General features: G+C 36.7%; 2 protein-coding genes and 1 pseudogene across 2 annotated transcripts; 1 reads left to right on the top strand and 2 right to left on the bottom strand.

The window, feature by feature from the left end:
- Positions 7-1,178, bottom strand: LOC109835734 (arogenate dehydrogenase 2, chloroplastic-like). The gene is made up of 2 exons (XM_020403746.1): positions 1,004-1,178; positions 7-941 (listed from the first exon to the last, which is right to left on the bottom strand). The coding sequence occupies exons 1-2, from the start codon at positions 1,151-1,153 to the stop codon at positions 117-119; spliced, it is 975 nt and encodes a 324-aa protein (XP_020259335.1). The 5' UTR covers positions 1,154-1,178; the 3' UTR covers positions 7-116.
- LOC109835735 lies at positions 2,736-6,891 on the top strand (annotated as a pseudogene).
- Positions 7,509-13,559, bottom strand: LOC109835733 (heparanase-like protein 3). Its single transcript, XM_020403745.1, has 9 exons — positions 13,187-13,559; positions 11,180-11,216; positions 10,905-11,088; positions 10,522-10,670; positions 9,598-9,831; positions 9,336-9,525; positions 9,130-9,255; positions 8,248-8,347; positions 7,509-8,169 (listed from the first exon to the last, which is right to left on the bottom strand). Exons 1-9 carry the CDS (start codon positions 13,406-13,408, stop codon positions 7,798-7,800), a joined length of 1,614 nt encoding a protein of 537 aa, XP_020259334.1. The 5' UTR covers positions 13,409-13,559; the 3' UTR covers positions 7,509-7,797.

The following is a 14,199-nucleotide window of genomic DNA, read 5'->3' as shown; positions in this document are numbered from 1 at the left end:
AAGAGTGTTTTCTAATAAATAAGAAACTAAATCTAAATAACTCCCCCATCCAATTCTAAAAGTAACAATAACCAACACTAATTCCTAAAAATGAAACCCATACCAGAGAACATTGTTCACTGTTTCCCTTGATTCCCCAATCCATTCGGCGGGCTCTCAAACAACTGCTTCCTCAACACATCATGCAAATTCTCAAACAACTCCTTCTTCAACGAATCAAACGCTGCATCCAACCTGTCTAGCAACTCCGTCGCATTCTTATTATACATAAACAACCCCTTGTAGAGCTCGAAGCTATCCTTACAAGTATTAGCCTTCAACTGCCTCAAAACCTCGTACCCTTTCGTATTAATCGGGGTATCTTTCAAGTCCAACAAAGCCAACATTCTCCCCACAGTATGCGTCAAGAACTGGGTCTCAACCGCATTCTCATCATGCTCTTCGCAGCTCATCTCCACCATTCTACACCCCTCATCCTCGAAAATCCTAAGAAATTTCTCGCACCGCTCAATCCTTGACGGGGTTTCCCCAACCCGAACCTTATCAAACACAAAAGGCAACCCAGCCCACCCATTCTTCCCCGACTCCGGCCCAAACATGGGGTGGGTACAGAGCACATCGAAATGCGGAGGGAGATGCTGCAAGAAGAGATTTTTAGGGAACTCTTTGACCGATAGGACGTCGGCGAAGAGGGTATTGCGGCGGAGGGACTGAAGGGGTACGGACCGGAGCACGTCGGCGAAGGAGAGGATGGAGGTGGAGAGCAGGACGACGTCGGGGTGCTGCTCGCAGAGATCGTGGGGATCCTGGAAGAAGGAGACGTTGAGGGTTTTGGCGACGGAAGAATAGTCAGAGCGAGAGTGGGCGAGGAGAGTGTGGCCTTGGGAGGTTAGGGTTTGGGCGAGGAACTGGCCGAAGTTGCCGAAGCCGATGATGGCGATCTTGAGCTTGGATTGGGAGGAGAGGGAGGAGGGCCGAAGTTGCCGAAGCCGATGATGGCGATCTTGAGCTTGGATTGGGAGGAGAGGGAGGAGGAGGCGACGGATTCGAAGTCGAAGTGTTGGGCGGCGTCCAGGGAGACAATTGGGCGGTGTCCGCGGCGGTGGTGGCGGCGGTGGACGGAGATTTGGGGGATGGGGCGGGAAAGGAGCATTTTTTTTTAATTTTTTTGAAGGGTTAGGGCTGAGTTGTGTTTTGAAGATGAGTCTGCGTCGGGGAAAAAAAGAAAGAAAATGAGCGCTGATAAGCGTACTACATTTTCCAACCTACTTTTTTAGGGGTGTTTGGTTCAATTTCTTCTAATAAAAAAAGAAAGAAAATAGCACTTAAATGCCTTATAGTTTTCACTCCCTCCTATTTTCGTAGCATCTATACACCTTGAGTTCTTTGAAATTTGCATGTTAATGCCCCCTGTTTCTGTAAACACGAAAATTTTTATCTGAAAGTTCCTATATAATATTCATACGCTAATTTTATAACTTTTATCTATTAAGTTTGTTGAATTGGGTGTTAAATATTTCCAATTTATATTTTTAAAATAAAAATTAGGATATATTTAAATTAGAATTTGTGTAGGTTTAGTAGTAGTAACTTAACAAATATTAATAGTTAAAAAGCTCTAAACTTAACATATGAATGTTATATTCGAACTTTCGAATGAAAATTTTCACGTTTACATAATAGAGGGTATTAATGTGTCAACTTTGAACAACTCAGAGGATATAAATGTTATAAAATACAACGGAGGATATGTTAAGTGCTAAATGACTGAAACTATAATGTATGTAATTGTTGTTCAGCCTTAAAATTAAAAGAGCCATTGAAACATCCATTGTTTATACTTTCATCAACAGTAATCATCTTACGCACAATTTATTCCTCTGAAATCACCAATTCAGATGTGCTAAAATGCTGACCGCTTCTAAATGTATAAATGATATATTCTCCCCATGAATACCAATTTATTGATATATTCTCCCCATGAAAATTTTTCACCCCTCTCATTTAATACGCTAAAAATCCTATTAAAACCCCGCACCGTGCAGGGTTCTGGGGATCACACATAGGGACAGTGAAAATGACCACAAGACCTCCTGTTTTGCACTTTGTGTGGCCGAGAACCTCCCATGCAGTGTGGGAAATTCTAATATGATCAGAGCTCCATTTAATATTGGTAAAATTCATCGGGGTAAATCAGCAGATTTTGAGAGCATTTCCTAATACGCTAAGGGGAAAGTACTTCATCTTTTAAAGTTAAACAATGCGAGGGGTAAATTAGATTTCTAAATAGGTTTGATTTTGAGGTATACAAGCAAAAGAGTTTTTAATTTTTTTTTATTATATTGTAATTTACCAAAAAAAAACGGAGAATATTTCACCTGAAGAAATTTTCTAAACAAACCTATTCATAATTTTTTTTCTAAAAATAGACCCCCTTGAGTTCTATTTACAAAAATAGATCCATTTTGTCTTAATCTGATTTCTAAATAGTCGGGATTGTCAACACCGACTATTTAGTGCATAGAATGTTAGAGTTTAGGGTTATAATTGGGAGTATACATCCTCCTAAATAGTCAGGGTTGGCAACCCCGACCATTTAGGAACCAGATTAAGATAAAATAGGTCTATTTTTGTAAATAAAACTCAAGGGGGGCTATTTTTAGAGAAAAAAATATAAACGGGTTTATTTAGAAAATTTCTTCTATTTCACCTTCACCAAGGTAAAATTCCAGTTCTTTCATAGCGTCTCACATCTCCGCACCTCGTTCACATCCAACTAAAGGCCCCCATCATCATCATCATCATCATCAATCTCATCGGCGCCAACAAATAACAATCCTCGAAACAACTCTCTCTCTCTCTCTCTCTCTCTCTCTTCCCCTTTATAATCTTCACCCCTCCTCAAAACTCGAAGAGAGAGAAAGAAGAGAGAGAGAGAGAGAGAATAATGGGTAACGCTTCATCGACGCTGACCCAATACGACATCGAAGATGTCCAAGAGCACTGCCACTACCTCTGTAATCACTCTTCTCATGAACACCCATGATTTCAATTTTCACCCCAATTTCCTCTCTTTTGGTTTTGGTTTTGGTTTTGGTTTTGGTTTTGATTTGTTTCTACAGTTTCCCAGCAAGAGATCGTGTCCCTCTATAAGAGATTCCTTCAGCTTGATCGCAACGCGAAAGGGTTCATCTCGGCCGATGAGTTCCTCTCGATCCCCGAGTTCTCTCTCAATCCCCTGTCTCAGGTACTCCCATCCCCGTTTCGAATCTAGGGCGCTGAGATTTGATGCTGGGGGGGGGGGGGGGGGGGGGGGGGGCGGAAAAGCTGGATTTTGATCGTGAAAGTTTCGATCTTTTGTTTTGTTTATTCCCTGGCAGAGGTTGCTTAAAGAATGGTGGATGGTTGAACTTTAAGGATTTTGTGGCGTTTCTTTCTGGCCTTCAGTCCCAAGGCGTCTCTAGAGCAGAAGATAGAGTGTTAAGAGTCTTAACGACCCCTTTTCTTTCTTTCGGCCCCCGGCGCCCCCCCCGCGCGCTTATTTTATGATTATTTGGAAATTTAAATGGGCTTGAATTGTCTCTTAATTTCCCCTGGATGATTGGTGTTTCTTCAACACTTTGAACTGTATCCAACAAAAAATGACCGGTAACTTATTTCATCAGATAGTTATCGTTGGATTGATGAAGATAGGTGTTCTTGTTAATGTTTTGCTGCCTTTTGGTACTCGCCATATTTTGATGATAGTTGTTGCATGCCATTTATTTTATATTTACTATGTCTACTTTGTACTTTGTACTTGTTTTTTTATGTACTAAGTCTACGTAGTAGGTTTGGTGTAGTCGAAATGAATTTAAGATGGTATGAGAGCCACTCAGGTTCAATTCCGACCTGCCACAAATTTAGGGCAGATTTACCACATGAGTCTAGACGCTTAACCTGCTGGGCATATTATTAGAACATAGAAGTACAGCCCTCAACCATCACTATAACTTCTTCTGAAACAATATAATTTGTATAATTTTCAAAGTTGTTAAAAGAGTGTCTCATAATCGTTCATTTAAGGTGCTGCGGGTATGACTTGGCAAAAGCATGACACGTGATTTAGGCCCACATTAGAAAAATAGTTAGATGAACGTATAATTAAATATGCTTGGGCTTATACTCAAGGTTGATCAATCCTTTTGAGTAACCAAGTTGATTAGCCTAATCTATCTTAGTTCATGGGCATTTGGAGCCCAGCAAAAGTTATTCTGATTCTTCCCTCTTGTTGAGTTTACACACATTGAAGTTTTCTGGAATCAATTTGTACTCTGCAGATGAATTATCTCTGCTTGTTAAATGTTTTTCTTCTTTGGAACCTGTTTGCCAAACTTGTTTGTTGTTATGACCAGTTTTGTATTGGTTATGTTTGCAGTAATCTTTAAAGTTTATGACACTGAGAGTAAAGGGAAGGTGGGCTTCAAGGACTTGCTGGAGGTGCTTCGGGATTTGACAGGGTCCTTCATGTCCGAAAAGCAGAGAGAGGTATCTTTTTACCTCCCCTTCCCTGCTCCCCCAACAAAAAAAAAAACCAAAAAAAATTATTTGGTTGATTTTCCTGCTTTCGCTATGTACATTATGAAACAATTGCTGGCTATTTTCTATTAATAAATAAGAACATAGTTATATTATCTTTAGTAGAAACCATCAATAACAAGAAAAATTCTGAATTTTTTTGTGATCTTAAAGAAAGATAGAAAGTGGTCATAAATAGGTTAACCTATCCAGCTGTTTATAAACTAGGTCAGATTTGGTTTGGTCCCATGCCATTTTCTCTGGATTTATTTGATTTGGTTTCCTTTCTATATGTTTGTAACTTAACTTCTAGTTATCTGCTTTTATAAAAGAAGGAAATTCTTGCAGTTTCTTGCTAGAAATCATCAATAACAAGAGAAAACGCCGAAAACTTTAGCAAAGAACACCCTTTGTTTGATATCACATAGATCCTGTTTGGAGTCCATTCTTGGTATTGGTTTGTGAAATTTAACTAAAATAAATTTTTAACGAGAATACCGAAATAGACAAACTGGAGAAAAGATTGACATAATTTTCCCTAAACATGTTGCTATAAATGTTATAGCGTGCAGTGTGTTAGAAATGTATAATTTTAATTGATTTAATGCCTTCAGAAAAATTGGATTCAGCAACTGTATTCAAACTTAACTATTGGTGTGAAACACATTCAAAGACTGAAGTGATGGCTCTATTGCACACTTCAGCAAAAGTATTGTCGATCTGATATAATATCTCATAACGAAGCATGCAGTTTAATTGTCCTGACCAGAACTCACAAATCTGAACGTGTATAACATAATGACAATGGCAGAATAGGAATTAAAAAAAGGATACATTTATAAGATGTACTTGCTATGCAATCACCAACCATTAGAAATACCCACAATGATTAACAAATTCCCATGCTGATTACTTGCCTAAATTTCCTTTACCTTCTCTACATTGTTAATGGATCATTAGTCAGTATCCTGATAAAACTTTGCAATCGCTGGTCCAGCTTTCTACATTATTAATACAAATGGTAAGGAGCATTGTCATTCTTATTTAAGCAAAGTTTCTTTTCCATTGGTTCTGCATGCTTTTTTTAATAAATCCTAGACAGTTCAATTTCCGGAAAGATGTCAATGCTTAATCTCTCATCTTTTGATTTAAATATATAACCATCCCATTTCTAGTATCAATTCATTTCCAGATGTGTATGGTCACTGTCATCTGTGTGGTCCTACATGTACTAAGTATGTTGATAAATGTCAATATAAGGGTACCGTGGTCCTAAATTAAATGAAACCATCCTAATTTATTGTTTCCTTCTCTAATATTTCGCAGCAAGTTTTGGGCCATCTATTGGAGGAGGCTGGCTACACAAGGGATTGTTCACTTTCCTTGGATGATTTCGTCAAGGTACACAGCTAGTTGAATGAATTTCTTATTTGTCGTTGAGTAGGATAGCAGATTAATGTTGAAGAACTAGAGTATATTTACATTTAATATACACATCAACTACAGAGTATAGAAGATGTAGAAATTGATGTGTTCCATTATTCCAGGTTATACTTGTTTGTTTCTTCTGCATTTACTGATATTTGGAACACTATCAAGAATTAGCTATAAAGATTCCTTGTGATTGCTTGGAAATAACTGTTGTCATTTAACTTTCAGATGCAAGTTAGATCTCACATCTCTTAGGAGTTTGTTAAAAGATTGATAAACTTACAGAAACTAGATGGTTCATGCATGTATGTTATATGATATAATATGCCTTTCAAGAGGTGCATGCATATGTTTGAGTACTAATGCATCTGAAAGTACAATGAATTTAAATTACAATTAGTGAAGCCACGTAATAAATTTGGTAATTGCACGTTATAGATTCTATTATTCGAAATGAAAAACAAAGTAAATTTCCATATTAAATTGTTAGCGGGTAACCCATGATTCATGTTACAATGTACCTAACGAAATGTTTCCACTTTACAATAGCAAGTTTGTTTTAGTAATTCCATCGTAGATATCTTTCAAATTAAGGTCGCATTCATGTTGCTGATTTATACTTTGTATTACTAATTGTCCATCACTTTTTCAGATACTCGGCAAATCTGAAATCAAAATGGAGGTTGAGGTTCCAGTGGACTAGATGTGCCTTTCATCTTGTGTAAATTGTAGAAAAGCTCTCAAGCAGAAAAGAAGAATAGCAAGCAGTCTATCTGTAATCTACAACAATAAGAAAACAGAAATATCCTTTCTTTTTCTTATTTTCTTTTTGATGATAAACCTTATTGTGGCTTATAAAAAACAATTTTATCAAATAGCTGTTTCCTGTTTTTGTTAACTGTACATTCTGGTATTCATTCAATGAATGTTGTGTTCTCTCTGTGCTAAAAGATAAAAAGAGTCGTGCTGCTGAAATTTTCTGCTAAACTTTCAGTGGGATTCATTCTTGAACAATTTTTGTTGCATTTTGTTAAAAGCAGCACATTCGTAAAATCATCCTTGAACAATTCCGACTGCCAATTTTAGGTTTCCAATAGAGGGGTGTTAGGGGCACACCCTTGGGCACACCACCAACCACACCCCCCTCTATCTACAGTGCAGGGGCCCCACATGTGATTTTTTTTAAAAAATCACATGTGGGGCCCCTGCACTGTAGATAGAGGGGGGGTGTGGTTGGTGGTGTGTCCAAGGGTGTGCCCCTATCATTTCTTTTTCCAATATGCCTCTCACTATCTTCCAATTGTGGATAGACAGTCTGAGTGAATTCTTTTTTGACTCTTTTGCCCTGAGGCGGTCCATTTGTCACAATAAAATAAAAATAAAAAAAAATAAAATAATTCATCTTATCCTAGGGTACTCCGGGTTTTTCTACAACAACAGAAGTACTGGGGTCTAGCAACAAGTGGGCGGTAGTACAAGGGGTCAATCAGCAATTGACCGTAAATTTTACAATACTAAAATAATTGTCATCTGACCATGATCATGTATATATTCCTTGCATTATCTCGAATCTTTGAATAAACCGGATACATAAAATTCTATTAATACACAAATATTTTCACAACAAATTCATAAGCTCTTGGAATAAAATCTTATACTTCCTTTCCCGATTCATTTTTTATCACAATTATGAATTATAAATCACGATGATATCAACCTTTCAATATCCTTATCAGAGGATGGACTACTTCGCAGTCCATCCACAAATGACATGTAGGAAACACAACGAAATCGAACCAAACTCAATCCCTAAACACAAGCAGGTGCATCAAAATACGGAACATGCACATACACAATGGAATATGGATCGACCTTTATAGGCTCCGAAGCATCAACCTTAATAGGTTCAAATTCCGGAATATCACCATCATGATCAACGGCCAAGATTTTACCATTCAGTAGCATTGTTTGACTGTGCAAGTTACCATTTGGTGATGTGAGGTGATACTCTTCCCTGATGAATCCACTGGTTTTGCGAGTTCTTGGTATATGGCTAAACTTTGTTCTTGAAGCTTTAGTGTTGTACTGCTTTAAAGATCTAATGAAGGCAGATTTGCTGGTTACAATCACTTCGGTTGTCGTGCTGCCATCAAGATTGATCAAGAGAAGTGTGATTCCTTGCTGGATTTGAAAAAAAGGAGTTAATGTAAAGACTAAAGAAATAGAAGCCTAAATAAAATATAAAAGTGATTAGCTTACTGATTCTTTTGCACAATGTGCATATGCGCGTATTTTGTTTGTCCCGTTGAAAGTTGTGGATAGAACATTTCTTCCCATTAGCCGATGCCATAAGAGGGCACTGCACCAAGAGAAATGAACGTTAAAGGCAGATCAAATATTGGATTTGGATTTTGTTAAGATAGGGAATTTTGTCAACTATTGGTAGCTAATTGTAACAAATCCTGTACTTTTCGTTTGACAATGAAGGGGCATCCAAATTTAATGAAGAGTCCACCGTACAATATTTCAGTAAAAATTGGTGCATAGTAAATTTCCTACACTACGGGTTGAGTTGGAAGTAGCATTCCGTAGTTTATCCATGTTTTTATACACTGTTTCATAGAGCGTCTTCTCATGTATAATCATTTTAGGGTTAATTGCACATACACCCACTTAGTACCGTTGTTTCGAACTTACTACCTCCGAAGTTTTATTTTGCCAAATAGACCCCCCAGGTGAAATGTTTTGACCTTTTTACCCTCTGATAGACTCACTAATTTCACTAGCGGCAATGTCTGGGTAAAAGAGTCAAATAATTTTACCCACGGGGTAATCTGTGAAAATGAAATTACAAGGGTAGTAAGCTCAAAACAGCGATATGGCAGGGGGTCCACGTGCAATTCACATATGTGCAGATAACCCACCAATTTATATCTGCTCTTTAGGTTCTTAATTTACCCATTTATTCACCTCAATGATTACATGTTCTAATTTTCATCACGCTTCTATTTTGAAACTTGGGTTTGTTATCGCTGTAACTAAAATGAATGGAATAAACCTCGACTGCTTGAGATATTTGATTCATGGTGCAATAGAATCTATTGGTAAGGGGGAAAAAATATATCATTAAGTAAACATTACCTATAATAGTCAGGATTTGGTTCAAACGTGGTAGTATTCAGTAGCCCGTAATTTCCACCAATCAAGCTCTGTCTACAATAAGTCTTCGTACCATAAGTTGCTGACATACCAAGCTGATCCAAATACCTGAAATTAACCAAATTCTAATAAAAACCTAAACCCGTTTTCTGAAAAGACTGATACTAAATGAGTTCAAATCACAGTACCAAAAACTGAAAACAAATGCATTAGTAACGAGATTATGCCCACTATTATAAGCCCCTCCAGATTCACCAACCCAAGCAGTGGCCTGAGTCTCTGAACTCTTGAGAATTCCTTGGAGATCTCTGAATGTTGGCTCCATGCCATCAAGGACTTTTGGGTCAAGAATTTTCTCAACCAAATGTTGATCAACACCTACATATCAAAAGAAATGTTATAATATGACCTTGAAACCTTGCGGATTCTTGAACTATAGAAGACAAATACCTGGACCAAGGTTATATATGTGGTGGGTAATTACATCAAGTGAGTTGGGTTCTGTTTTCTTGATGAGCTCGCCAAACCATTTTGCATCAAAGAACCCCCCCGGTGCAAGGATCAATGGCTTATCTGGGAAATCTCGGTATATTTTGTCTACAATTGATTTTAGAGAGATGACATCTGCAGCATATTGATCTGCTCCAATTCTAGCTCCAACCCCACTTCCGCTTAGTTCATTTCCTGATGATAAAAAAAAAATGTTTGTCAGTTTATATGTAACCCCATCATCTTTTTCAGTTGCAAGAGACTTTTCTTCCGATATGGAAAGCCTCTTTCACATATCAATAGACAATTTGAATGAGAAGAAATTTATCATCATATTTTGTTTTTTACACCTAGCATTTGAATCCCTAACAGCCATCTCTTAGAAAACCAAAATTGACCAAAGTCCTTGACTTACTTATATACCAGCACATATGCGCATAAACCGCAATTCTTTATAACTTTTCGCTGTAATTTTTGACAAAAAACAGATGTGTGCTATGCAATATATGCATCTGGAGGGACTAATAGAAACCAGAGAGCCCCTTGAATCATGGATAAAGTTTCTTCATAAAAAAGATTTTTGCAGCAGAATTATAGGGAATGTAAATGACACCCGAGTTTCAGTGCTAAAAGAAGGGAAGTAGATGAGTAAAAATTTTCAGATTTCATTACTATGTTTTCCTATCTCAATGTCACATTTTTCTAACTATAAATAATTGTTTTTGGCATGCAGTAAGAAAGCATGATCTTCAGATTTCATGATTTATAAACCAAGCAGCCACAAAAAAGTTGGTTTTGGTATTTCGTAATATTCAAACTGTAAAGAAACAAATGCATGAAACATGATATTATATTAGAGACACGTAAATAGGATGCAAATCATACCTAGCTCCCAACCATGAATTGTATAGCCCTTGTCAACAGTATAACGAATTAAGGCAGCTGCGTTGGTGGAATTCCAAGGTCCTCCTAATGAACCATCTTTTAAGGGAACTCTTCCATTAAGGGCATTCAGCCCAAAAATAATTACTGCCCTGAGGTTTAAAATCAAGAAGTAAGATAAATAAATCTATGAAAAAGAATTTTACAAAGTACACATTAGTCAATTAAACTTGGTTCATACTGTATGCTGCAATAAGCATAAAAGGCAAATTTGAAAGCTTAAAGCACCTAATCATAGGCAAGAACAGGATATTTTAACAAATACTGGTATGTAGCTATAGAGAGATGGATTAATCTATATAAGAAGCTCAGCGAAATTTTAGTACCCGGATTTTTTGAAGAAATTATTAAGCTCATCCCATCTTTTCATGGGCAAGCAGCCTTGACTAAATCCAAACATCTCAGAAGTGTTTTTGACAAATTGACGGCATGGTTCTCCAGGGTCGCCAGTGTCATATATGACCTTATCTTGTAAGCTACCTCCTATACGAATTTTTAATGGGGAGAATGCTGCAAGGGAAATTTCAAATGTGATATTTAGATAATTAATCATGTAAACATGCCGCGTGAATGAAGTTTCTTTAATCTACGGATTGCATACCTTTTATTGCATTCAAAAGAATGGGGTTGGAAAGATCCTGCAGAAAGAAAAATATGAAATGCCTGTGTCAATCACTTTACTAAGTATATTGAGATTGTATATTTGAACTAATTAAATGCTAAGCATTGATATTGAGAAATGCAACATGAAACATAAGGAAGTTGGTCACATCAGAACCAAGTCCAATATTATTCATATCAGTAAGAATCGGCTCACATTTGTGGGGCAAAAGTCCTTTGCTCTAGACAGTCAAGAAATCTTTGAAAAAGCCAATTTATGAATAAAAAAGGAATAAAGATAGTGGTAAAATGACAATCAAATTTCTATGAGGTATAAACTCTAAGCTAAAATTTCACTACGGACCAAAAGCCAACAAATACAAATGACACCTGTCAAAGCTCAGATTCCGAACTCCAAAGTATTTTCTTGTTTACTTTTTACTTAAAGATAGCTAGTGATTCTTAAAAGGTCAAATTAGATAAAATGTGGCCTCAGCCTTCCTTATTACGCAGAAAATTCAATCTTTTTACTGTTTGCCAAGAAATCGTGTGACCTTCAAAAACATTGATGTATAATCAGATAGGAAATCAAATCAACAAATCATTTTTAGACTAATTTCTATTAGATGACCAAAGTCTAAACCTACCTCAATCAAAAAGTTCATATTCAAATTCTTTAATTCCACGGTCCATAGCAGATCTAATCATGAAAACAATGTCAAAAATGTCTTCACACCCCTTCAGTTTTAAGTGTGAGACTCTATCTCATTAGCTATTAAGTTGGCTTTGGATTAGGTTTGAATGACTCCCAGCCAAGGTGGAGTTTTGCTAGGAGTTCGTCGAATCCATTTGATTTAAATGTGGGTTCGCCTACAAAGGCGTAAGGTGGAATATAGTCGTAAATTGGAAATTTTATTAGATGGATAGATAATTAAATATGGTTTGACAGGACTCAAATAGATAAGGGACTTGGTAACTCTATAAGAGAAAGGGTCTACATCTTGAGACATGTTTTAACGAAAAACTAAGTGCTTAAAGAATATTGCCATATCAGAAAGAAAGAAACGATGAACTGTACAATCCCCCCCCCCCCTTTTTCGTTCGTGTTCCGGCTTTCTTTTTCTGCAACAAAATCAGATTCCGCAGAAAAGCACTAATTTCAAAAAGAACGTTTGACGGATTTGAGTAACTCGAGTAAAATAAAAAACCTCAGCGATTTACATACCAAGCTATAAACTTTTCAGACACATGAAACACAAGCCCCGCGGGTTTCTTTTCCTTACCTTTTTTTTTTTTTTGGGGGGGGGGGGGCGGGCGGATCTAATTACGGTGAAAGAATACTTCCATAGCATAATGATCAAATTGGCAATAAAAATAGCAGACGTTTTGAGGAACTCCAGAGTGTGTGTGAAGTCATCTCCATGCTAATTAACCTCAACAAGAAAACAAGGGAAAATCTCAAAATGCATAAACAAATCAATAAGCCCTATCATCAATGCTAAGAAAAACAACAAGTCATAAGAGGAAAAATCAAATGCTAATTTCCATGACAACTCACACTAATGCCCCCAACATCAAAAACCCATATCCCACTCTTAAACACGCACCTTCACCAATTAATCCCACATCTATCATCCCAAAAATCACCACAAACTCCCCATGCAAACATCCATAACAATAAAACATAGGTAAGATCTTTACCCTGTCAACCATATAATTCATCTTACCATATTGTCCAGAATAGAATCCAGAATATGAATCTAGCACCCAAGAAAAAAAATAAAAATAAAAAAAAACAAAATCATTTTCGAAGCACATTAACTCCAAACAATCAAATCCTAAATTACATTGCATCTCCAACAATCAAACACCAATAGCACCAAACCCATCAACCCCATCTCCCCAAATCGCAACCAAATCTCAAAAAGAAGAAAAAAAACACAGCCATCATCAATGCCATCAAAAACCCACATAAAAAATCCAAAATTTTTGAGATTAAAAGACTCACCAAGTTAAGGATAGAAGCTAGCCCCCAGCTACAAGTCCCATAGTCACATTTCTCAGGTGGCCACCAATCCAAAGTAGCGCACACAAAGTCCTCATCAGCCACTGCAATGGGGAACTTCCCATTGACCACAGCAGCGCCTCGGATCGCCTCAGCATCTTTGAGAGAGAAAACTTTGCCAAAAGTAGGTAAAAGGAAGAAAACCCAGAAGAGAGAAAGAGCCATTGAAGAGGGGGGGGCAAAAAAAAAGAGAGAAAGGTGAGAGCTTTAAGGGTGATGAGGGGGCTGTTTATAAAGCGGAGGAGTTGGGAGAAGCTTTGGAGCAGAGCGAGGGAACGGAGAGGAGAGTCGGCTCTATGAGCAGGAGGTGACCACACTCCAGTATTCACCAATCATTTGGTTTTTTTAGAGCCTAGATTTTATGGACTGTGATTAGGTATTTTTAGTTTATTTTTTTACTAAATTTTTTTCCTCGATTATTCTTTCATAATTTTTGTTCACTTTGATTAAGTATTTTTTGTTTATTTTCTTACTAAAATTTGTTCTTCGATTACTATTATTTATTTTTGACGTTTGTTTGAATAGGCTACACTCAATTTAAATCTTTATGTTGATAGTTGAATTGTTAGGAGATAAATATAATATAAAGTCAATTTAAATTTTTATTTCATTTGGATCGTCATGAAACCGAGCTTGACCTAAGGAAATATAGTGTTATGAAAGTAAAAACACTTGAAAATATAACATTATAAAAGGAAGATGAATAATAAAGCCAACGAGCCAAGATGATTGATTTAAAGTAGGCTAAAATGACAGAAAATAAAAATTATTTATGAAAATCCTTTCTAAAAGTTCCTAATTTTACTTAAAAATAGAACTCTTCTATAACAATTCACAAAACATTATCTTTTGTTGCTTCTATTTTATTTTTTATTGAGTCGAGATCAATCATAACAATTCACAAAACATTATCTTTTGTTGCTTCTATTTTATTTTTTATTGAGTCGAGATCAATC

Source organism: Asparagus officinalis, chromosome 3, assembly GCF_001876935.1.
Source record: "Asparagus officinalis chromosome 3, Aspof.V1, whole genome shotgun sequence".
NCBI classification, from domain to species: Eukaryota; Viridiplantae; Streptophyta; class Magnoliopsida; order Asparagales; family Asparagaceae; genus Asparagus; species Asparagus officinalis.
Note: the sequence above shows the minus strand (reverse complement) of the source record. Positions and strands in the feature narration are given on the sequence as shown.